The sequence below is a fragment of the Colias croceus genome, chromosome 17, assembly GCF_905220415.1.
Source record: "Colias croceus chromosome 17, ilColCroc2.1".
In the NCBI taxonomy this organism is placed as follows: domain Eukaryota; kingdom Metazoa; phylum Arthropoda; class Insecta; order Lepidoptera; family Pieridae; genus Colias; species Colias croceus.
This window is the reverse complement of record NC_059553.1, coordinates 8811156-8837491: the sequence shown is the minus strand read 5'-3', so window position 1 is coordinate 8837491 and position 26336 is coordinate 8811156. Positions and strand designations below refer to the sequence as shown.

At 33.3% G+C, this 26336-nt stretch overlaps 1 protein-coding gene across 2 annotated transcripts in view; it reads left to right on the top strand.

The window, feature by feature from the left end:
- The first annotated feature begins 350 nt into the window (after positions 1–350).
- The window catches only part of LOC123699392 (phospholipid phosphatase 2-like), an 80035-nt gene continuing 54049 nt past the window's right edge, over positions 351–26336 (top strand). The window contains exon 1 of one of the 2 annotated variants that reach the window (XM_045646337.1): positions 351–549. In XM_045646337.1, coding sequence (XP_045502293.1) covers positions 439–549 — 111 coding nt within the window. In that variant the 5' untranslated portion in view covers positions 351–438. Of the gene's footprint in view, positions 550–20915; positions 21181–26336 lie in introns of those variants that run through there. The other variant, XM_045646338.1, reaches the window with a different exon arrangement.

The following is a 26336-nucleotide window of genomic DNA, read 5'->3' as shown; positions in this document are numbered from 1 at the left end:
CCTTTTTATCTCACGCTTGGTGCATTCACTTCATCAGACAATAATAATTATTATTATTTATTATGTATGTATTAATTAATTACAATATTTATAAGTATGGACATAATATGTGAAATTATTCGAAAGCATACCTATTTATTCAAATTCATATTTTTTTGTTAACAATAACACTTATCAGCCCTTCACTACATAATATTATCGTAATGTATACTCTAGCCAATGCCTTATTTTTAGATTTGCGTGTAAACAAAACCTTATCATACACAGAGAAACAATTACAGGCTTAGACGCATATCTCAAAGCTCTACCTGTGATTCATCTCTTGAAACCTGTCATTCGAGCGCGGATTGTTTGCGCGGGCGCACGTGCACACTAATTCTTTAGTGTTTAGTGTTAAGTGTAAGTGTATGTGTAAAGTGTAGGAGTTAGTGTAAAGTGATGGTGCGTAAAGTGACGTGTTTCAGCATGCGGCGGGCGAAAGTGGTGCCAGCGCCATCTAGTGATGGTGTTTACACTATAGACTTGTCATCCACATCGACTCTGGATGTGGTAAGAGCACGTGTGATGGGCCCTCTACACAATGGAGAGCGTTGGCCCAACAAATGATCATCGATGTTTGCCGCCATTGAATAAACATCTACAATGGCTGAACATAGACATTTAGGCTCTACACTATCGTGATTGCCTCTATTCGCCCAAGGCTGCCCATTGTGAAGACTGAAGAGGGCCCGTGAATGTCGAATTTTATATTACTAGCTGCAGCAGTTATGCCTTTTGCCCCTTTTTCCAGTTTAATCTGCAAGAACTTTCCTTATGCCTTATACATAAACGCTAAAAATTGCCGTTCAATTGGCAATTCATTTTTGTTACATAGATTGTTTTTATGCAAATGTTTTGTTTTGAAATAATGGCATTTATGGCTAGTGTAGTCACGTGCAAAACGTTGTAAAAACGTTGTAAAACTATAATTTTTTTATTTAAGTACTTAATAAATTATCAATATGAATAATAATATTATTATTACAATTTTATGCAATAGAATTTACCTAGGTTGTTTCTAGAATCTAATATATAAAAATCAATGCCACTTTTCGTTGTAATTCCATAACTCGAGAAAGGCTGAACCGATTTCGATAATTCTTTTTTTATTATAATCCTTGAAGTACGAGGATGGTTCTTATGTAGAGAAAACGTTAATATGTACCACGGGCGAAGCCGGGGCGGACCGCTAGTATATATTATATTGTAGTAGGCTTGTAGTTTGTTAGTCAACATTGTTGGATGACATTGAGTACCGTGGTATTTTTATTGGGGTCCAATAAACTCTTAGTTCTGAGAAACGGAATGTTTCAGAAAGTTCCGAGTTCGATACAGAGAAAGGTTTAATTGCCCAACATTTTAATGGGATTTAATTATTGCAAGTTATATTCTTATATGGTACTAAAAATTATTATAAGCGTATGTAGTATGAGCAAGTAGGTACCTTGTATTAAATTAATCCAACAATTTTATTCTCAAAGACCTATAGAATTTTTAAAAACGTATGTTTAAATAGTAAAATTATCACGATTTAAAAGTATATATTTATTACGCACCTTCTCAAAAGTTTGTTGAGATAATGGTATTTCTTTAGTAATTTGCGGCACGAATTAAGGGGGGGGGAGGGGAGGGAAAGGGAGGGGGGAGGTAAGGGGAGACTCCCTGTGAAGTGGGGGGGTGCGGAAACCCCCCCTTCTATTTTTTTTTAATTTTTTTTGAGTTTATATTTATAGTAGCTTACCGCCCGCGGCTTCGCCCGCTTTGTCTAAAACCTAATAAATTATATACTAAAACCTTCCTCTTGAATCACTCTATCTATTAAAAAAAACCGCATCAAAATCCGTTGCGTAGTTTTAAACATTTAAGCATACAAAGGGACATAGGGAAATAGGGACAGAAAAAGCGACTTTGTTACTATGTAGTGAAATGTAGTTAGATATAATATATTGATTATTGAAGATTATGGGCTTTCTTGACTGCTCCGGCGCTGCAGAACGTGGCGCTTGCCCCCGTGTACCTCGTTGCAGGCAGGAGTCTTCACTCGCCTTCGTAGCTTCGACTTTTTGGTCGCCTTTGGCGACCAGCCTCAGCCACTCCGGCTCGCTTGACTCTGCCTGCTCCTCAGCACACGCGGGCGCCACGCTCCTCCGCGCCTCCGACTTTTTAAATACACTCTAGTGTATGACAGACAAGTACCACGTGGAATCGGGGTGGACAGATTCGGTTCTGTTACTAACAATTTGTGTGCAATATACATACAATAAAAAAAAAAACATTTTTTTAATAATTATAGGGTATCATTTAAGCTATCACCAATTTAATTAGTTTTGTGTTTCTTAAATAATAAGTAGGGTTTGTCCTCAAAATAGTAGATCTGTCACCAAAATGTAGTCACCAAACAATGCAAAATCAGTTCCACAATAAATCACCTAAAATCCTGAGATATAAGGTCTAGTACCAAATAAATGTTTTTGTATGTATTATAATAGGTGTGTCCTAATAAGTATTTAAGCAAACTAATTTAAAGAGATCACCAATAAATCATATTATGTTACTAAAAGTTAAAATAATCAATATTTATTCTTAAAAATAATAACCACTGAATAATCAGCTCTGGTTTAATAGCTGGCTAATGGTTAGCATAATTGTAGATAAAACACTTAATTGAAGTTAAAGTAATCAATATTTATTGTTAAAAAACAATAATCACTGAATAATCAGCGCTGGTTTGGATTTCGAAGGGCGCCCCCTTTTTTCTTTTCTGGCCGATAAGCACATTTTTTGATTCTGGTGCGGGGTTGGCCAGCTTTAAGCGTACATGGCTAATCCGATAATATGTTTGCACATGTCAATCTTTAAAGCGCGCCAATTTGTCTCCGCCCCTTTGATCATTTTTTCATTAAAATTATAAATTGATGTATTAAATTGATAACGAATACTATTTATTTAATATCTGAACGAAATAAAATGTTACTACTGTATAGGTGACAAAATATCAAATAAAAAGGAGTCGCAGTCAGGGATCGATAATCGATTTATTTGGTGACAGATCTACCATTCTGAGCACAGAGCTATTATTTAAGTAACAAAACTGTTATTATAAGAACGAAGTTTATATTCATGTAATGCAATATAATTTTATTGGTTATCGATCTCTTATTTTACACATATATTAACATTAATTAGATAATTCATACCTGGGAACAATTTTTGTTTATCTGAGAACGAAAATATTTCGTGGTGATAGATCTATTTATTAGGTGATACAACTTGATGACAAATATAAATTTTGGTGATAGAAAATATTATAGTTCCCATAATTATACATGTTTGATACAATTTACAAGGGCATTGAATGGATCAATTTTATTTTTTTCCAATCAGCGTCTCCACATATTATATTCTTTAATAATATCATCGAAGTTTGGGTGGTTATACCTAGTTATCTTTTTTTTAAAAATCTCTTTACAACACGCCACTGGGACTCAATTCTTCGAGTATGAGTCCCATCAGGGGCAACAAATGGGTTGTCTGGATCTGAGTGATTAACTTTTTTATGAACAAACCCATGTTGCCCCAATCATATACTACTCGCCAATAATCCGTATGAATTGTTGTCCCTCACCAACATGCTTTTGAATGAACTATGAAGGAACTATGGTTTTTAATGTACATTTTGACATTTGTTATCTCTTTCAAACACAATTCTTGTAGGTAGTTTTGTCAATGTAACTCAAACAATTTTGAACATAACCTCAAAAATTAAAATTAAGATTTCTCTGTAATTACACGTTTCCGCACGAAAAGCAGTTAATGTATGTTACGGGGCATTATTATCGATCGAAAAAAATTAAAATCACGCCGAAATTCGTGCCGCAAGTTTCTAAAGTCAACCCGAGATAATTTTAATGTCTATTTACATACAATAAGGATCAAAATTATCTGAATGTTAATCTGTAACGAGAGTCATATAATTTGAAATATTTATCTATTACGCATTACACTTTATGTATGTAGACTGTAGATATACCTACTATTGTCTATTCATAATAATACTAGAATTCCGCCCGCATTTGTCTAACACCTTATAAATGCTATATTAAAACCTTCCTCCTGAATCTCTCTATCTATTAAAAAAACCACATCAAAATCCGTTGCGTAGTTTTAAAGATTTAAGCATACAAAGGGACATAGGACAGAGCAAGGGACTTTGTTTTATATTATGAAGTGATTAGTAGGATAACTAGCAGTACCTAGACTTTTAGTACGTCAGTTTTATTTACAAATCAATGAATGGAGAACACCTTGTAACAATGACGTATGATAACATTGCGATAATACAGTCCATATGCCAATAGGCTACAATGTTTGTGTATTTTCAGCAAAGGCGTTGATTTTCTGTACTGTTTTATAAACACATGTTGAGGAAGTGAACAAAGGTGTTATGGCTGACAAACATTAACGGGATTTGTCACTTAATTTAACAGTGTTTTAGGTAAAGGATAGTATCTTATTGCTTATAATGTGTCTTTGTTTCATTAAAATATTAATAAATGTGAAAGTTTGTGAAGTTGGATGTATGTGTTTGTATGTATGTTTGTTACTCTTTCGCGCAAATACTACTGAACCGATTACAATGAAATTTAGCACACATATGGAGGGTAACTTGGATTAACACATAAGATAGGTTTTATTCCGGAAATCCCACGGGAACGGGAACTATGCGGGTTTTTCTTTGAAAACGCGAGCGAAGCCGCGGGCGGAAAGCTAGTAGAGCTATAAATATAAGCTTTTTCTTGTAAATGAACCGAGATTATTCACTGATATAAAATCAATAAGGTTAGACAAGGTTATGGTTAACCTACAATTATTTATTACATTGCCAAGTGACATTCTATTGTCAGTTGATTCCTTAGCTTAGTTTTCAGCTTGTACAAGATTTAAAACTTAGATTACAAAATAAAAGACAGATGGAGCGTTGCCGAACTAAACCGAATAATTTATCGTCATTTTCAATAAAGCTATGTGTGCTGTCATTTCGCCGCTGCACTGTACGTACACGGTGCTTCTGTGTGCGTGTAATGTTGCCAGATATTGAAAAATTTCCCAAATTTTTCCCCGACTACGGAAAAAAGAGGGTTATGTTTTTCGAGTTTATGGATGTATGTATAATATTTCTTTGACACGCCCTGCAGTATAAACCGTTGGACCGATTTTGAGTTGTGAGGTTTCATTACAATGATCTGAATTATTATGTTAGTGGCGGTAGTGACGTAGGCTATATACATAAATGAGAAGTCAAGTTTTAATTTTTATTTAAATTCTTTTATTACATAAAGTACCTGCCTACTAAAGTTATATATGGACAAAATAATTGTATTCATTTTTTTATTAAATAAATTACATAAAAAAAGTTTCAATATTAACTATAATAATTATATTATTTTTTATTTTTCATAATATATGAATACGAATAGCGGTAGTTTTTAGTCGAGAATACGGGACACTTTATTTTCATCATATCCATCATGGAGTTCACATAAATTAAATCGCTAGCGAAAACGACTATGACGTTTTTAAGCTTTATAAAAGTAACAAAATAATGTATTATGCTTATTAAAATAATCTAATAATTATCATGAACCTTTAGTGCACTATACAAATAATCACATTCACGATCGAAAAAATCCAACAGCATTACCCTGAAGATCCTTTAACCATTTTACCGTTTTACCAATAAAAATGGCAAATTCATTTTCAAAATACTGGCAACATACGTTGAAGTTTTGTATTCCTTCATATCTGTAAAATTATTATTCGTATTAAAGAAATAAATCAGCCAAATAATCTACAGAAAACCTGTGAAACGATGTTTTATCTTTTTTTTTTTGTTTTCGGGAACAAATTTTACAGCGTTTTATTATCACAAGACGGCATTTTTTTACTAAAATTGCAAACCCTTTTTGACGTATTGCATGACACTATATGCGCTATAGCACTGTTGCAGCGACGTATTTGTTTTTGATTTCGTATTTTCTTTGACAAGGGCGACGGGCGGTTGTCATGCTCCATCTGTACTTTATTTTGTAATCTAAGATTTAAAAGTAGGCTTCATCCAATTATTAGTTATTTGTTTTTTTATGACTTACTCGAATATTAGAGCCGACTTATAATTAATCTATCAAACTTAATTGAACCCGAATTCTATAAAGTATAAAATCTTCGCCTGAACCTGTTTCATTTCATGCTAAAATTTTTTTATTGTATGCTGCACTGAATAGGTAGGTAATATAAATACTACGTGCACTAGCCACTAAGTTTATTATTAAAACTATTGTTTTTAGTTTACCATTTTTGTCTATTTGTCTATATGTTAGCGATTACCACTGAAGCTGATGAACCGATTTCACAAAATATATTTTTGTTACATAATATTTTTTGTTTATTATTTCTATGGTATCTATTTAAAAACGTTAATGCCTTCGAGTGACAGAGTCACAGATCAAAAATCGAGTTTTTTAAACCAGTCAGATATTAATGCATGACTTGAAAATGATAATATTCCATTGAATCCATTGTTAGCAGCTAATAGCAGGATTTCCCGTTATAGTCATTAAACAACACTTTATACGTATAGGTATAATATAGTTTTAGTACTAAATAAAGTACCTCAGTAAAATGATACGATAAATAAAATGATCCTATAAACGTACACAATTTTTATATATGCGAAAAAATTCCATAGAGTCAATTGTCTAAAGCCGGCTACTCACGTACCTGTTGCAGGGGCAATATTGGAATTTGGAACGATCTCGGTTGCACGGCGGCGGTCGGAGAAATTTCAGCTGCTCTCTAAATTGCCCCTGATTGCCTATATGTATATTATATACATTACAATTAAGGGTGCAATTCCAATATTGCCCCTGCTGCAGGTACGTGAGTACCCGGCTTAACCACCCGCGTCAACAAAATTTCAATCAAAATTTAGATACTTTTTGAGTTCCATTTCTTAATGGAATATACTATACTTTATTTCTTCCTACACCAAAGAATCTATTCAATGTTTGTGCACTTGATGACTAAAATACTTAAGATTAATTTTATTCAATCAAATAAAGAAAAGAGTTGGCATTTACGTGCAATTTGACCTTTACTGTAACCGCCGCGCTAGATATCAAAGAATGCTGTTTTCAAGCATTTATAACCATAGACAATCATCTAATCATCTTCATAGAACTATGATGGAATAAAATGATGAATTATATAAATAACTATTACTACAATTATGTACTAATCGATGCAAGACAAGTGACCTCAGGAATACGGATATGCGAAGGTTACCTTAGTAATTATACAAATGGTTTGATACTGAATGTGTTTTTAATTTTAATATACTACAATCTCTTGATTACCTATAAGTGTGTGCATAATACCACTGCAGTTTATTTTTACTTCACTATTTTCAAATGGTATTGAACCAATACAACAAACAATAGATAACCATAAATTTACAAAGCAGTTATATATTTTAAAATTGTAATCAACAAAGTTTATATAGTAGGTAGGACAGTATAATAAAATCGTATGGAATTAATTCGATCATTTCATTCTAACGTCTCATCTGTATAATATAAAACACAGGTGATAGAAATATACCTATATATCTTCAAAAAATAGAGGAACATAGAATTTAGAACCTCCCCTTTTAAAAAGACAACCATAAACCATAGGTATCATCGCGAATCGTACAAATACACATTAGATAAACGCTGGGAACTCAAAACAAAAGAGAAGACGACCCATTACCCATACTTTATAAAAAAAACATATTATATAGCAACCATACCTCGCATATTTAAATGCTAAAAAAGGCAACATGAACAATACCTGTCGACCAGCTGAATGAATCGTACAGAAATATGAAGAATGTGCAACTAGGTACGTGTCATTATTGATTCATAAATATCACGTTTTTTTCCCTTTTTCTCTGCTATTATGTTGTAAGATCATAATCGATTTTGAACCTTATATACAAAATATTTTGAGTCAAAATTGTTTTACTACTAAAAGTATAGTGTATAAGGGAACGTCTTCTTTTATTAGAGTGCATGCAGGTAGTTTGTTTCGAAACCTCATTTTTTGCACAATCCCTTTTATGTGGTTATAGGTAGATGCTCATAAATTTGACATTGACCAATGATCATTTGAGAATTGATTGTTTTTTATTGTTATCTTTTCTATACATGTAAAGATAATATTATAGTGATTGATACACAGGTAAGGAAATCTAAGACATGATCCATATCTGTCGATGTAAGTTCATGCTTCTTGCTTGTATGCTTTATGATCTTACCTATATTGTCTTTTTAACGCGTTAACAAATGCTTAATTTTTATTACTTATTTTAGTAAAGAGCTATTGAGGTACCAATGTAGAGCAAAATAATAATACTTAATAAAATCTTCATAAAATTAATATACTAATCACACATGATAAAACAACGTGCACATAACCCTTCCTACATGATTTATAATATATTGTTACGAATGAAGCCATATCGTTAAACAATAAAATTATCAAGCTCATTAAATAAACTATATAAATTACATTTCAATTAAATCCATTAACGCCAAGTGATTTTTATAATTAATGTCATAATAAATTCTATATTATTACTGTTCTAGTAAAACCTATATTTTTCTATTACTACTGGGTATAAGGCTGCGTCTACGCTAGGAGAGCCGAGCGCGAGCGGAGCACGAGCCGAACACAATTCGTCTAGTGTGGACTGTGGACCAACTTTATTCAAGCCGAGACACTTCACTCACTCGTGCTTCACTCGTGCTCGGCTCTCCTAGCGTAGACGCAGCTTATGGTAGGTAATTACTAGATTTCTAACATAGCCTTGTATGTACGTGTATGGTAGAGAGTTAATTTTGCTTTGCCGACAGGAAATTGTTTTAATACTGTTCAATCACTTTTTAAATAATTGTTATTTACTTAATACTGTAAAAGTTCTTTGAATCGTCTCTTACTCATAAATGTCACTTTCTGAATTTCATTGTTTTCTATGTAAATACTAAATAGATGCTTCAGTTTCAGAAAATTATTTTACGTAAAAATTGAGCATTAAGTCGTTATAAAATAATGAAATATCCACATAAATTTGAACACCTATGCAATTAAATTTATCGCTAATTAGTAATTAGTAATTTTCTCTGGTTCTACAGTAGAGTAATGTATTTTTAAAACGATACTAAATTAAATGATACAACCTTAAAAACTACAGTTTATCAAGTGAAAATATAGAAATTTTACCTGAAAATAAAATTTGTATTATGTTTCCTAAGACGTCCGTAGTCCATTATGGGAGAGTACATCGCCTTTTTCCCCGTGAAGTCGCTAGATGGTGCTAGTTTTAAGCCCGTCACGTGGTACCGCCGCCAGCGCCGCGAGTGGTGGGGACAAAACTCACCACAGTTCCGGCAAGCCACCAGAAATATCCTCATTGTTCGTCTCATAAATGATACGGTAGCACTGGTGCAAAAATAACACCAGGAAGACCTTATCTGGACTACGGACGTCTTAGGAAACATAATACAAATTTTATTTTCAGGTAAAATTTCTATATTATGTGTTCCGTTTGACGTCCGTAGTCCATTATGAGAGAGTTGTTTGGTATCTCCTGGTGGCTTGATAAATAAAACGCAACAATGTGATAGAGTAATGCCCCAAAAAGGTTATATATATCCTATATATAAAGTATATAATGTATAAAATCATGACTTTGATAATTATTGAAAATTTGTCTCAATACCTTATACATGGTACATAATACATCCATAAATATACTACAAGTACCTATATCTTGTCAACATTTTAATCAGTATGTGCCTTTCAACCTGAGTAGGCTGAAAAATCTCGATTGTGATTACTAATGACTTCTATTTTGTTTAGCATTATATTATACACTACGACAATAATATAATAATAATTCCACCATGTGGCGGAAACACGGGGGTTCGAATCCCACCTTGTGATCGAATTTATTATATTCTTTAAAAAAAATTGTATGTAAATACTAAATAATAATGTTTATAAACATCTCTCTAGTTTACTTTTGCAAGAATGTCATTAACTAGATATTTTTCCAAATAGATTGATGATGCTACTATAACTATGTAACATCACCCAGATTTCGACCTTGACTCGAAAACAGCTCGCTTTACCCTGCCACCTATGATAGCCGCTGTAGCTGGTCTCACCGGATGCTGTGTACCTAGTAATAAACAAATTAGTCAGAGAACCTCTTATGGATTGGAAATGCAAAGAAACGTTCTTATGTGCCTTGAAACTGGATTTATATTTACATAATAATTGCTAGTATGTGGAAAAATATGTTTTGGAGCCCAATGCGGAATGCGAGGTTAAAACGCGTCTTCACTATCGACCCATTGTTTTGAATTGTAATGTAAACAGGAATAAATAGAGAACACGTCCAAAAACTAATAGAGTAATCACATAGCTGCACGTTAATAAATGCAAACAATTTTTTGTTTATTTTATTAATGACATAGATAAATAATTATTATGCTGATTTATTTTAAAATTATTTCGATAAAGAGTTTTTGAATAACCTTCCTTGCCTTCCGGATTTGTAATTTTGAAAGATTTGTTCTAGCTAAGGAAATACCCTGAGGTAATGTTTGCTTAAATGATCAGATGAAATTTTAATTTTATTTTATTTTAATACAAACTGACTGATTTTATGTATAAGAATAGTGTACTAAACCGTCAGTTATACATAATTTAGCTAAGCATTTAGCATCCTTTTATAGCCTGGTCAGTAGTTAACAGCAGTCTATGTATGTTTCTATTTTTTTTTTTTTTTTTTAAGCTGTCCATCAAGGTGTACAACAGATTGACCTATCCAAAATGAGCCAGACTTTCAGCTGTAGGTTCTGTATTTGAGTTTGTGCTGAACCTGTGCGTGTTTGTCAGTGAACGATTGAGAAGACTTATCCTGATAGTAGCACGGCTCTTGAGGTCTGGGTGCAAAGACTGGTTCTTCCACTTTAATACTACCCGTATTATAATGAACTCGAGGCAATAGAGCCGGTTGTTTAAGTTTAAGTCTGTCTTACTTGAGATGACGTAAGCTGTTTGAGCTGTGATTAAAATTTATTTGTAGAATTCCCCTCTGAATGGAAATGTTTGTGTCGACTGTTCGAGCACGTTGCATTAGGAGCCGGCGCGATTGCGCGAGGATTCGGCTTCCTAGCTGTACAGCTTGTGAAGTGTTCAAACGTTCAAACTAATAACTCTTGTCAAAGAGATCTCGTTCTGCCTTTGAATGAAATTTTTCTTACTACCTCGACTGTCAAGGTTAGGAAAGCTATTACTGCAAACATTTCAATTTCCATACCAACTTTTTTGACACTGGGTCCAAGGTCCCTTCATTCAATGCTTTGACTTTCCTGTGAATTGGATACGGCTGGTAGATATACTTGTTTTTACACTTACTTGCTTTTAAAAGATGTTTTTGAACTAGATCTTTAACAAGTGCGGCAGTTCATTCTTCCCCGGAGGGAGACAAAGGTTTCAAAGTTGATTAGCCCTAAGAGGCGTTCATGTAGCGCTGTGGCGTGTATCAGTACATCCGTCCCCGGAGGATGATAAAATTTGCAACGATGACAAACCTTGATAGGCGTTCCTGTGGCGCTACAGCGTGCGTAAGTGCATCCTACCCCGGAGGGTGATGAAGGTTTCAAAATGATAAGCCTGAGAGGCGGTCCTGTACCGCTGCAGCGTGCGCCACTGCATCCATCCCCGGAGGGTGATGGAGGTTGCAAAAATAATAAGCCCGTGGGGCGTTCGTGTAGCGCTGCAGCGTGCTCCAGTGCATCCTTACCCGGAGGGTGATAGAGGTTGCAAAAGTGCTAAGCCTGTGAGGCGTTTCTGTAGCGCTGCAGCGTGCGCCAGTGCATCCTTCCCCGGAGGGTGATGAAGGTTGCAAAGGTAATAAGCCCCGAGAGGCGTTCCCTTGGCGCTATAGCATGCGGCAGTGCATCCTTCCCCGGAGGGTGATGAAGGTTGCAAAGTTGAGAAACCCTAAGAGGTGGTGTGCCTGCTTGAGGGACCAACTGCCTGCTATTAAGCCTGTTTTTAGGCACTGACACTTTCAATTTACCATTTCCATCGCCTATTTCCAACTTGCTTCCGTGTTCCAAACCATTCGTAGAAAATCTTAAACGCTCGGGTGTCAGAATAGATTCTATCGGATTGATATTCCAAAGTAGGTTAGAGACGAACTTTATTTCGAATTGAGTTGAATTGCAATTCCAAAGTCTCTGCAAGCCAATCAATTGGCGATTTGTGCTGAACAATGAAACAATATAACATATGTAAATTTTTTACATTTCTTGCAAAATAAATATTTTCATTTCATTTCAATGTGGTATACATGCTGTTCCGGTGAATGCAAATCATTGCCCACGTAGATCACCAAGAAGGCCACAGTCCCTTGGTTCTTGAGCAGTCCAGTTTGTGACTGTCGCAAACATTCTATGAGCTGACGCTAGCCCGAAGGGCTGATACGTTATCTTAAGTAATCGACCTTCGTTTATGATGTATTTATAATATCGATATGGTATTCAATAGTGATACAAGGATATAGGAGGCGTCGATACGTACGGGTAGTCGATAGCCTCGCAAATACAAAAATTATAATTTTAAGACGAGTATGTCATGTCACAGTTAACAGTCATGGGTGTGAAATTGAAAATTACTCTGTATTTGAAGAACTTGCTTTTCTTAATTATAAAAAGGGCTGATTAACAATAGTCATGGTGTTCGATTGACGAACCCCTGATGTTCAATAGTGGCTTGAATCTCCAAAGACATAAAATATGATGTCCGAGTTAAAGAATAAATAAATATTATTACCTCTAAGTGAAAACTATGGCTGGTTTTCGAATTACATGGTATTCGAGGGTGATGAGATTAATTTGAGCTTTGTTTGTTGAAAATCTCTCCCCCCCCCCTTTTTATTCTTTTGGTGTTTCCCCTGATTCTAACTTTTGTATTGATGAAATGATTTGAAACGACTTAAAAAGTCGATCTTAGCGGTTATTGAGTGTACTGGTAAAAACTGATTGTGATGAGTTTTAAACCAACTTATCAAATCCGTTTATCTGCATACGCCATGATTAGCAAGTTAAAAAAAAATACATTCCACAGCGGGAGGAATTTTATATGAATTTAAACTTATCAATAATCTCCTTCAAAGCATCTCTATTAATTCTTAAGTTTATTTGTATAGAGAATAGAAATCGCATTTAAATTTAGCAGTAATTAGGCACAGAGTCGCGGACTAATTTAATACGTCAGGCAAAAATTATTATTAACATATTTGTAAGAAATTGATAATAATAATTTACCTATTTCTATTGTGCTTACAAGATATAGGCAACTACATTCTACTTGATTCGACTCGTATCGGATGGATTTTCTAATCTAACGATATTAAGAAATCGTTTTTCTATTTTACCCTCAATTCGGAAAAGGAAGGCACAATTCACATACATTTATAATGTCCGCGTAGCGAATACGATTCAAGGAGGCATAAAATCAAAAGATCGAAACACGTTTCGGATCTGCTATCGGCAAATAATACTATCTTAAAACCGATATTTGTGAAAATGGATTATCTAACGTGTAACATCCAGTAATAACCATTCACGTTGAAAGATTTGTATTGAAATCATCGTAAATCACGTATAATGTATTAATAACATGACTCACCGTGTTGAGACAATATCTCAAACCTGCACACGAGCGGCTGAGCGCGCGCTGGCGGCGCCATACACGCTGCGGCGGTTCCTCGTCGTCGCTGGACCCCGAACAAGTAGTAGAACTCAGCTCGGAAACACGTAGAAAGCGCACTGTTAAGACGCTCGACACGATTCGGTAGGCCCTTGGCCTGCGCTATAGACCTATGGTCGCGATGCCACGCTCGTGGTTGCAGATTTATACTTCATATAAATCCGAATTTCGTTCTTCGTTTGAAATAACGATAACGCAGGTAACACTTGAATATTCATTTCACTATGAAACGTAACGGACTTTTTATAAAACTATTTAAAAATAAAAAACTGAACTTTCTACTTCAATCTCGAAAGTTCGTTTAAAATTGTTACTTAACTTTAATTTAAATTATGAATAAATGTATTTTAAAATACAGTATTTTAAAATAACATATAATCTAACGACTTGCGTACGGTTTGAAAAACGACGCAACAATGAGGATATTTCTGGTGGCTTGCCGGAACTGTGGTGAGTTTTGTCCCCACCACTCGCGGCGCTGGCGGCGGTACCACGTGACGGGCTTAAAACTAGCACCATCTAGCGACTTCACGGGGAAAAAGGCGATGTACTCTCCCATAATGGACTACGGACGTCAAACGGAACACATAATATGTTATCTGTAAATCTGTGATTCACTTTCTACTTAGCAACTTAGGTTTACATTGTCTAGAGTCTAGACTAGGTTATACTTGCGTAGTGACTCATAATGAACAAATATTTGCCTTGTGCAACTGACTACGTTAAATAAATACTACTTGGAAGTTTGTTGCTTTTTCTTCATTTTTTTATTTTTTACCTGTATTTTGTTATTTTTTATTAAAAAAAATGTATATTCTGGATGGAAATTGCTACTTGGTGTTAAGAGCACCTTAGCACAATATTTTATAGAACTTAAAAATATTAACCTTCTACTATTTAAACAGAACCGCAAGCAAACTTATTTTATAAAAAGGAAAGATTTGACTTTTTATTGTTTGTTACGATGTTACTCAAAAACTACTAGACCGATTTTAGTCTATAACACAGACTACTTAATAGTAGCTAGCGCTACTGTAACCGTTAAGAAAATTTCGTTATTCCCGATTGACACAACATAAGTTGATAAAAATTTTAAATTAATTAAATTCATAACTATCCCAGAATTAACCCGAGCGAAGCCGGGACGCGCATCTAGTTAATAAAAGCAATAAAAGATAAAAAGTTCATCACAGGCGCCTCTGTAATTTATAGCAGCCTTGCAGATGCAATTAATGTAATTACAACTAAATATAGTTGACGTGTTATCTGACCGCACGAATAATAAGTTACGAATAATGTGAACAATACATTATTGTATTTTATTAATAATACTTTAAAGGATATCGGTGTGTCGTAGTGGAAGTCTGGAACATCTTCGTCAAATAATTAATGGCTATATGCCAACCAAAGTGGTGTATACCTATAGGTATGCGCGTTTTTAGTCTCAAACGGGTGTCATACGGTTTGGTTATTATACAGTGATACAATTTAAAACTATACTTATTACTATTTGTATTCAATTTAAATATTGGTTTATAAGATAGAAAGAAGATTCAAGGCTTTATTCACTCAGTAGGGAAGATAAGATGTACATTTCCTATGCCCGAGTGAATCACTTGCGTCATGCGTGCAATAATTCGTACAATGTACGAAGGTTTCCGCTAATGTAGGGAAAGACTTTTGCAAAAAATTTTCTACACTTTATTAAGTAGAAGCCGGCAAATCAACTTTGATTTTTGAATCACGATATAACAATAATCACAAAATAGCGTGACACGAATCGAAAAGCTCGTTCATTTGAAGACGGTAATAAATCTTACGGAAACTCGAACTGAATTTATTTATGCTACATTTAAGGTAACATTTAAATCATCTAACGAACCTATTTTATATTAAAAGCACCATCCATTAAACATCCTTATAATATATCAGCTTGATAGCTATATTATTATAATGTAACGACTTCCTTACCGCTGCTAAAGTGATGACCGATTTATAGCCTGCATGAATCTAGACATGGTTAATGTACTAATTACCTTTTAGATACATTTGAAATAGATTTTGACATGGTTAATTATTATTGTATGTTTCTTATTTAAACATAATACTCGGATACCATGAGAAGGACGGTACCCGGTCTTTTGGAAAGCTTACGTGGGGACACGGATCCAACACGCAGAGGCCTTTTTAAGGCCTTTTTTCATATTTTTATTATTAAAGCTTAACTGTATTTGAAATGGACGTTGATGAGATGGTACAGAATGCAAATTTTAACTGACTGAAAAAGGAATCTATTTTACATTGTGTTTTTATTTTATTAACTCCATTATGAGCGGAGGATGCGGGTAAAATGTATCTATAAGTATGCATTTTTAAACCGTAAAATGTAACCAACTGAATTAATATTCAAATATGTGAACTACATATTTACTGGCATTAGTCACATAGTCAAAATAACTAAGAAGCTAAATATGGTATAGAACGTTCCACCTTCTATATCCCTAAGTACCACGAAACAAAGGAATTCCCTTACAGTCAAGCCTCACAAAGCCTGCCAATTATAATATAACTGTCAAGGGAAAATAAACTCTATATCTTTAAAATCAAAACACATTTTGGTTTGCTAGTATATTATATAGTCAGGTAAAACCTTTACGTGCATAAATAAATGACGATAAAGACGTTAAAAATAATTGACTTGTGTAAAAAATTGGTTGTGGGAATTTGTTTAGTTTTAGTTTAACAGATGAGAGAATAGTTTAAAATTTAAATGCCTACATTGTTACAGGAGAAACGTGGAGGAATTCTATTTATTTATTAAGCTATTGCATAGCTTCTATCGCGGGCCTCGAGCGCGGGGACCGAATCCAGAAATTCCGTAACGAAAAAACCTCACGCTCCCCACTCCGACGGGCGAAGGTGTGGCTTGAAGGCATAACATGCAATAGCGTTAATACCGCGGCAGTCCCCGAGTGCCACACGTATTTTTTATTTATTAGCAGATTTACAGTTTAATTATCATCAACGTGTTTGTTAGGTATTTGATGTGTTCTTATTTATTTATCATTATTTTCTTTAATAAAAATCTAGGAGAAGCGGCCAATTAGTTATTAACATAATAAAAATCAATTTCTATTGCATTTAAAAACATTTAGGTAATAATCGTTGTACATAAACATATTAATTTAGCACATTTATTGAACAGGCAACATAAAATATTAATACGAAAATTATTTGCATTGCAAATGGCTTTTGTTATAACACAATCGCTATTTGACCATATCTTCATGGTTGGGAGATTAACAATGTATTGAAATAATGTATATTGGCATCCTGTTAGTTATTTGTTAATATATGAATAAAAATGCACTTTTGTGTTGCATCAAATGGCCTTAGGGCGGCCGTACACGGACCGCTTCAAGCAGTTGAGACCGACCGCTTGAAGCCGCGACCGCGCGGTGAACTATAGGCATTCATTCACCGCCGTACACGTGACGGCTCAAGCCGTCGCGACCGCTTCAAGCCGTCAACTGCATGACGAAATTCCACCGTGCCGTTGACGGCTCGCGAGCGGTCGTGAGGCATAGACTGCTCGAGCCGTTGACTGCGCTAGAGCCTTGACGGCTCCCTCCCCCCCTGAAAATCAATGACTTGACTAGTCAAAAAAATCAACATCAGGTCAACAACCGACGGTTCGAGCAGTTGACGCCGACCGCTCGAGCTGTCCGTGTACGTCGCTCAACCGTTAACTGCTCGAGCGGTCCGTGTACGGCCGCCCTTAGGGTATAAATACACATAGACAAATAATTTATGGTACCTAAATCGTAAAAGGTCGTCCTGTAGATTGCTAATTCCAATTGAACTTTAAGCATTTATGGAGAGTCATAAAAGAAAACTATTATTAACGTTAGCATTTAAATAAAACTAAGAGAAATTGTATGTCATTGAAATTACAAAATTTTTATAAGAAGTATTCGAATGTGCTACTATTTTCATAGACAAACCATAACCTAAATATTCTGAACTGAAATTTCAGGATTAGCATATAAAACGATCTTTTATTTCGACATACTAATGTTTTATGTTAACTTTTTTGTAATATTTCGATAAGGGCACGCGATCGATCGCGTGTTGGAAGTTTTATAGTATACTTGCCGTATAAAAACAATTTTCAATAATGTGTATATGTTGCAGGGAAATGAGGAAATCAGACATTTCGCGAAACAACCAGATTTCTATGTAGTTTTTAAAAAGTAACCTAACTAACGACGATACGAGTGACTTCTTCATTCATTCTGTTCTTCACTATACATACCTATTTAATTTTAATGAAACGAACTAACCATTTTAAGTAAAATATGGACATAATAAACGATGCCTATGCACAAATTTCCATGATTTTGTGAGATTTAGGGCCGATTTTTCAATCCTTGGTTAAAACTTCCCGTTTAATTAAATATTTACACGATTATATTAATATCACGAATAAGGATTGCAAAATCAGCCCTAATAAAAATCTTCATTTACCTGCGACATATCGAAATTCCTTGACTTATGTAGTTTCAGGGTACCATATAGGCAAGTGCTTGTAAAAACCTATAGCCTAGTTTACATCATTGTAATTTACCTTGTAAAGTAAATGTAATGTTTTTACATTCCTGCTTATTTTTTATTTATTTCTGTAAGCGCTTGAAATATATTGTAAGTCTTTTTAGTTGTGAAATGTCATTGAATTCTTGAAATAAGAACACATCAAGGTCTTTAAATTCCAATAGAAAATATAAATTAGCGGTCAATGTGTCATAATTTTTGTAAGGTTTTCTGTATCAAAAATAATATTATACTGGCTCTGTAATTATAACTATAATACATACATATATGAAAGTAGGTACTACTTCACTACATAGTATAAAACAAAGTCGCTTTCTCCGTCTCTTAATCTTAAAATCTTAAATCTTTAAAACTACGTAACGGATCTTGATGCGATTTTTTTAATAGATAGAGTGATTCAAGAGGAAGGTTTTAGTATATAATTTATTAGGTTTTAGACAAAGCGGGCGAAGCCGCGGGCGGTAAGCTAGTAGGTATTAATATAAAATCATTGAAATAGGTTTAATGGCTAAAAAGATTAATGTAAGTCTGTATCTGATTATACGACAAATCTTCAGTTAATACAGGCTTAGCACATACCTAATATTATTTTAATAAAAAAAGTCAGTATCAACCTCATTCATACGCTTTCTATTTTATAAACGTTTTATAAAGTACCTAGTACCCACTTGGTAAACAATATATTAAAAAACAATTTTCAGTTACAGACTGTCTAAATTTTTATTGCACTTTTAAATTTAGAATGATTTAAATATTTATAATTAGAAATTATTATCATCCAGTAATATAATTCCGTAATAATGTTTTCTTAAAAAAACATAAACAGCAGTTAACCACCGGTAGCGCTGACGCCACTTGATAACCTCAAAATAAGTCGCAATTAATTAATATTACATCGTAATAATAATTATTGTTTATGCACAATTAGACGTTTCCTGCATATTTAATTAATTTACAATATTGTACACCTCGTTTCGGGACAGCGCCATCTAGCAGGCGATAGTGAGCTTTTGATATAAGCGCCATCTGTTGTCGAGTAGACTGTACTAAATTTTGTAAACAAATACTTGATCGACCTATGATATATAAAAGAGCATAATAGGTCATTGTTGATCGACTAGTTCTTAGCTCTTTTATTGATAAACAAATAGATATACAATTAAAATTTATTAAATAAATAAAAATTAAATATAATTTATTATTTAAATTATGATTGACAATATTTAAAAAAACATACATACATGCATTTTTATTTATACATTAAAAAAATATATATTCGCCCTAATAGATAGGTACCTACCTATTGGAATTAACCGAAGGATTTTTAAGCTATATTTAAACTGTTCCTGATAAATTATTATCTACGATTTTTACAAGGAAACAAAAATCCGTTCAAAAATTCATTTTTTATTTTTCTAAATAAATGCACAATGATGATGAGAAGTATTAAAAATAAACGATATTCAGTCCAATACATTTGCACATCAGCTGTACAAACAATAGGTATTTAGTCAACGCGAGAAGAAAACCATATTGAAAATAATGTTCAACAAGTCAGTCTAGATATTAAAATTACCTAGGTACCTTATCAAAACTTTTTTTTTAAATCTTATGTAGGTATGTATCTTAGTTAGTTTCCCATATTTTGTTCATAATTTATTGTAAAAAATATTTTTTCATTTCATTCACTCGTTCCCAAACGGATAAGAATAATTTAAAACTACATATTATGTTTACAGTAACGAACATTATGTAATGATGAATTTCGTTCATTCAGAAGTTTGTAATTTACGAGGAAACCTTACTCAACATGTTTTACTTTAGAATCGGCAGCGACGATTGATTAAAACCCGCAACTTTTAGTAAACAAAAACTAAAAATAACGTTTACTTCATTCATGAACTAAAGCAAATTAGATACCTTTTACTACAATTAATTGGAGTGTTAAAATTGATTGATAAATTAATGTTATGTAGCTATAACAAGGCTGAATACAGCCTGTTAGTTGAAAGAAAGTCTTTAGGTAGATATTTATTAATCACGTTGTTAACAATTTTTATTATTGTTTGTTATCTTATTTGTCGTATACCAATCGAAGAAACAATGTTTGTTCACGTGAGTAGATAACTTTATCTTTCTTTTGCTTACAAGATTGATTTCTCATTTGTTCATTTCCTTTCATTGAAGAAGCATTGATTCCTTGGAAATAAATTCGCCCACTCATTAACAATAACAAAACTTAATCAAATAGTAAAAATAACTCGAGTACTTATTTCTTACTAGTGTGAAATCCACTTAACAGCAATTGGAAGTTGGTCGAGCGGCCGGCGAATGATCAACAACGGACGAACGAACTACGAAGCAGTTAGATTTTGACAGCGACTGTGAAAGCTACGCCGTTCGGTTGCGAACGCAACTATCGCGCGCATTTCGTATTCGAATTTTGAAATATTAGAAAAAAAATATAGATTAAATATTTCGTTCTAATCACATTGCATAGATAATAAAATATCGATTCGATTGTTTTTTTTTTGTGGCCGAAATTGTTCGAATTTTAAAGTGAATTTGTGTTTTCGAGTGATTTAAAAAATTCAAAAATGTTTGTGGCGTCTGTGGCCGTGTAATTCGATTCGACTAGGATTTTTGGTGAGTTTTTTAATTTATCGATTTTTTTTTCATTTTAATTTTAATTGAAAAAAATAAATTGACAAAAAAAACATTGCTTGACAATGCAACAATATGAATAATTTAAACAACTTGAATCTTGATCTTAAAGATAGATTCGAAAAATCATACATAGTTTTATCGTAATTAATAAACTTAATAGGTACCTATGTATAAATATTTCCAAATGCATTCGCCTAGTATAAACAATAAACACGATAAAAAACTCGATGTAACAACTAACAAAATTATAATTACCTACAATATGTTAGATAAGAATAAACACATATTAAGTAAGAACTAACTGGGATGCGGAATAAAGAGCTTATCGGTGACCTGTCGTTCAATTTGATACATTTGATAATAATACGTCCACAAATACGTCTATACTAGGGTTGACACGAGATAGCAAAAAATAAAATAAATGAACGAATAAAAACACACAAAAATCGGTCAGAGTCCAAAGGATGAACCCAACAAGTTTAGGTGAATGTGTACTAAAGTTACCTATATGAATAAATGTCTATAATATTATTATTATTGAAGTCGACGGGAATATCTAAATTTAAAACTTCTACTCAACCGCCCGGGATTAGTGGAAAGCAGCGAGTTCGAATGCCGCCTCTTGATCGATTTTTTTCTATCGTTTAAAAATTCAATATTTATATTTAGTCAAACTCATCCTACCATCTCAAATTTTACTTCCAATAGCTTTTAAGTAAACCAATCATTTAAAACTCTGTTTTAAAAAAATCTCTGCTCAAGGAAGGGAAAGCTATTTTAAAATAGGCGTAACTAAATTACCTATAAATTATTTTAACTAACTTTGGTAATATTCGTGTTATAAATTAAATACAATTAAGTTGTTCTGAAACTGTATATTTTTTACTGATATCTAATGCGTTCCTCTTCAAATGAGGCCATATAACTTATTTGTAAGACCATACATGGTAAAAGCAATGAAGTTGTCCTTTTTAATAGAATCTATCGGTATCGACTACTTTTTATATCGTATCGTTGTTAAAGTATTTACTTAGAAAATGTTTAACCACTTCAATTTACTGTACTAAAAAGAGGTAATACATATCAATTAGCACAATTAAAGGGAATATTAAAAATTATAAGGTTTTTTTTTATTTTGTACCTATAAATCGATGAAATGCAAATATGAATTGATAGTAAAGAAAACATTCTGAATTAGGTCGCAATCCTGTAGTCGTGTAATAAATCACAACATAAATAATTGATAATAATATTATTGTAATTAATTGTCGAGTGACAGCCCTAGCCGCTATAGTGCCTTGAACTTAAACGCGATAACCCGTTCCGCGTTACTATTACACTACATATTGCCGAAGTTCCGCATATTAGTACAACATGTACCCACTGTTTTGGTGGTGTATGCGTTTCCCCAGAAAAAGAGTAATCTTTTTCATGGAAATTAAGAATTACTGCTCACTGATTTGTGTAGGGTAAGAAGAAATAATGAAAATCTCGAAAATAGTATTGAATATTGATATGAAAAGAAAATCTAAATACAAAGTTATTTTTATCATATTACATTCATATTGCCTAGCTTCGAAAAGGTAGGTATCTAATAAACTAAGAACGAAATGCAATATCTACATATTATATGTAATTCAAAAGGTACTAGGTAGGTATAACTCATTTAAATTCAGACTTTATCCAAGTGCAAGCAATCATTATTTTTTCCCAAAACGCATACAATATTCGATCTTCGAAACTCGTGAGTCAATAATTTCGTAATAACAATTTTTTTACATGACATGTCCTTAAAAACTTTCGCTTACAAAATAAAGGATATCAGTGGGAAAATCCACACGGATCGATCGTCACTTACAGGGTTAGTTAAGAGGTCACCAATTTAAATTTTGTAACATACAAGTGATAACTGCGTTAAAAACAACCGACTTCAAACTTGCACTTGCAACATTTACAAATACAGACAAAAATGCTCATAAAATAAAAACTACTGGGCCTATCCGAATAAAATGTTTATGGGACCAATTCGACACCATCCCTCATCGAACAAAAAAAGAATCACGTAAATCGGTTCCGAAACCTCGGAGTAATCGGTGTACATACATAAAAAAAACATACCGGCCGAATTGATAACCTCCTCCTTTTTTTGAAGTCGGGTAAAAATTATGAATATTGTTGTTTAAATATTATTTACTACTAGCTTCCGCCCGCGACTCCGTCCGCGCGGATGTCGGTCTTCGCGTGGATGGTTTATTTCTCCATTTTGAGTACCTCTGACAATAACATCTTATAAATATCTATTGGACCCAATTTCCAAATACGGCTAGGCCTATAATAATACGCAACGTGTGTTCGCGGTTCTACGGAACAACGCCTATGGATAAAACTGAAAAATTAAGATTAATTTTTTTCTACGTATTTTTCAAGGATAAAAAGTATCCTATTTTACGCCCAGGATAATAAGGTATAATTATACCAAGTTTCATCGAAATCGAACCGCTAGTTTTTACGTGATGCCTTCACATACAGACAGACAGACAGACAGACAAAAATTTTTTTAATCACATATTTGGGTTTGGTATCGATCCAGTAAAGTAACACCCCCTGGTATTTATTTTTTCAATATTTTCAATGTACAGAATTGACCCTTCTACAGATTTATTATATGTATATAGATTCTGTTATTATCGACAATTATGTACCTGTGACGTTTCTCATATCTTATTTATGTTATGTTGATTAGAATAGATATTATTTATGGCTAATTTTAATATCAGTAGATTCTAAAAAATAACGAGATTAATGGTATTTTAAATTATATTTGAACGTAAAATTTATATGTTTTTGTAAATATACACAACTCACAAGGTTCTGTGGTCGTAGTTAGAAGAATCTGTATTTGTTCCGTAATTTATTATTTACGAGACTATAGGCTGAATAAGGCGGTTGGTTAGATGACATGCATAGACAGATACCTAGTTACTACCCTTTTGTAATAATATTATGCGATATTTCTAAAAAATTACCACAATAATCAAATTTAAGGCGGACGGTATATGTTTTACTTTATCATTACAGAATTTCGGATTTCCGAATATTCCTGTAGATATAATAAGGTAAGGATGTGGGGTTTGCCTGATCAAGATCCCATGCTTATCAAACGTGAATACCAACATTAAGCGCGATTTTATTGCCGTTAAAATAAATTCACTCTATAAAAAGATTTTGTATGTATTAAATGCAGTTTTATGTTGTTTATGTTTTGTAAAGTGAAATAATAACGAGCGGATGAAACGCAGATTATTTTAAGCTTTTCTTTTAATTCTATAATAATAAAAACTAATCGAATCGAATACACTTACATTAGTAATAAAGTGTACTCGTAAATGGATTAGATAGATCGTAGGTCGTTTTCCCGCGTTGATCTATCTACGTACAAAATCTCGGGTAAAAGGTTTTAATCATTTATTACGTAAGTAGGCATTTTTAAAGTGTAATATTAGTGGGATAGATAATAATTAAAGTATGTATAACATACTGTAGAGTGAAGTGCATCGATTTCTATTCGAAAATAAATAAATATTGGGAGGAACACAAAACATTGTAAATTTCAAACGGAATTATACCTAAAATATAATATAACTATTATATTTTAGGTATAATTCCGTTCATTTTTTACTCGTTATCAAAATATTTTCTTCGCGCTTTCGACGCTCGTCTACAGAAAGCCTTAGCAGAAAACAATTTTATTTATATACAAAGATTTATGCACTCGATGGCACGTGGGCGAGGAAGTTGTTACAAATTTATAGTTTTTCATACGGATGATAAAATAATAAAATAGCTTGATAATTCAATATCTAGGGCTATGCATTACGAAATTGTTTATTTATTTCTGGATTATTTTAAGGTGAGAGAAAGCTCAATTCATGGAAATAATATCTAGGAATAGTGCTTTCTTGTTTTAGGTGCAAATTGCAATATATTTACCCTAAAGAATATGAAGTCCCAGCATTTCGGCACATATTTTATACTTAGTTTAAATATTTGTATTATTTCAAGAAGTCTTGTGAACACATTGATGCTTTAGAATTAGAAGAAATCACTAAAGGCAGTCGGACATTTCATCGAATGTATGCATAATATGTATTTTGCATTTCGCGGTGCACTACCGTTAATTGCAAAGTATTTATTACACCAAACAATGACAACTTTGAAGTATCCGCTATAGCAAATACAAAAACGGTAACGGGACTGCACCATACCTCAGAAATATTTTATAATTCACCATTGCAAATATGCGTGTGAATTAACACATAAATATCTAGAATTATCTACAACCTTAGTTTATTAACCGGGCGTTGCTACTAGCAACGTAACGGTAAACGCAGTTTAAACAATCGGATGTTAAACAGTAGTTTAACTATGACTGGGATTTGTTAGTAAATGCATTATAGCAAATAGATATTTGCTAACAAGGTAATCAATACTGTAATACATGTCTATTGGGTTTTACTACTAAAACAATATAGCCAGCTATTCGACGCTGTTTTATGGACTGCTTTATTACATACAAGCTGCTTCCTCTGGCTCTTTTAAGTGATCTCAGATTTTAGAGCTGTTGTTTCAATGCAAGCACAATTTTCTTTCAGTAAACCAAAAATTATGAAAACCGATTCAGTTGTTCTGGAGTCATAACTCGTGTAAGAGACAAACACTATAGTTATCTGCGCCTTAGTTTTACTATACACAAAGAATAATAATTAATAAGTCAAATTGTTAAAAAAAATTAAATCAATTTTGTACTTTTTAAGCCATACAAATTTCTTTCTTCTACTCTTTAATATTATTGATATTCCCACGCTAAATTTCGTTTGATCAGCGGCCAATTTGACCCAATTACCAGGAGAGCATCACGTGTGAAGATATCTGCGTCTCACCATTAGTCTTGACAAGTGCTAATGATGGTACACAGATTATAGATTTAACTGGATAGGACAACGCAACGTGTGGTGATCGTGACACATTTTGTTGTTGAAAGTGTTGAAAACCGCTTAGTTGTGGGGCTTGTCAGTTGTTGACGAGAGGTTTATAAAACGTTCACGTTTGCAAAGTGTTATGTATAATAACTGGGT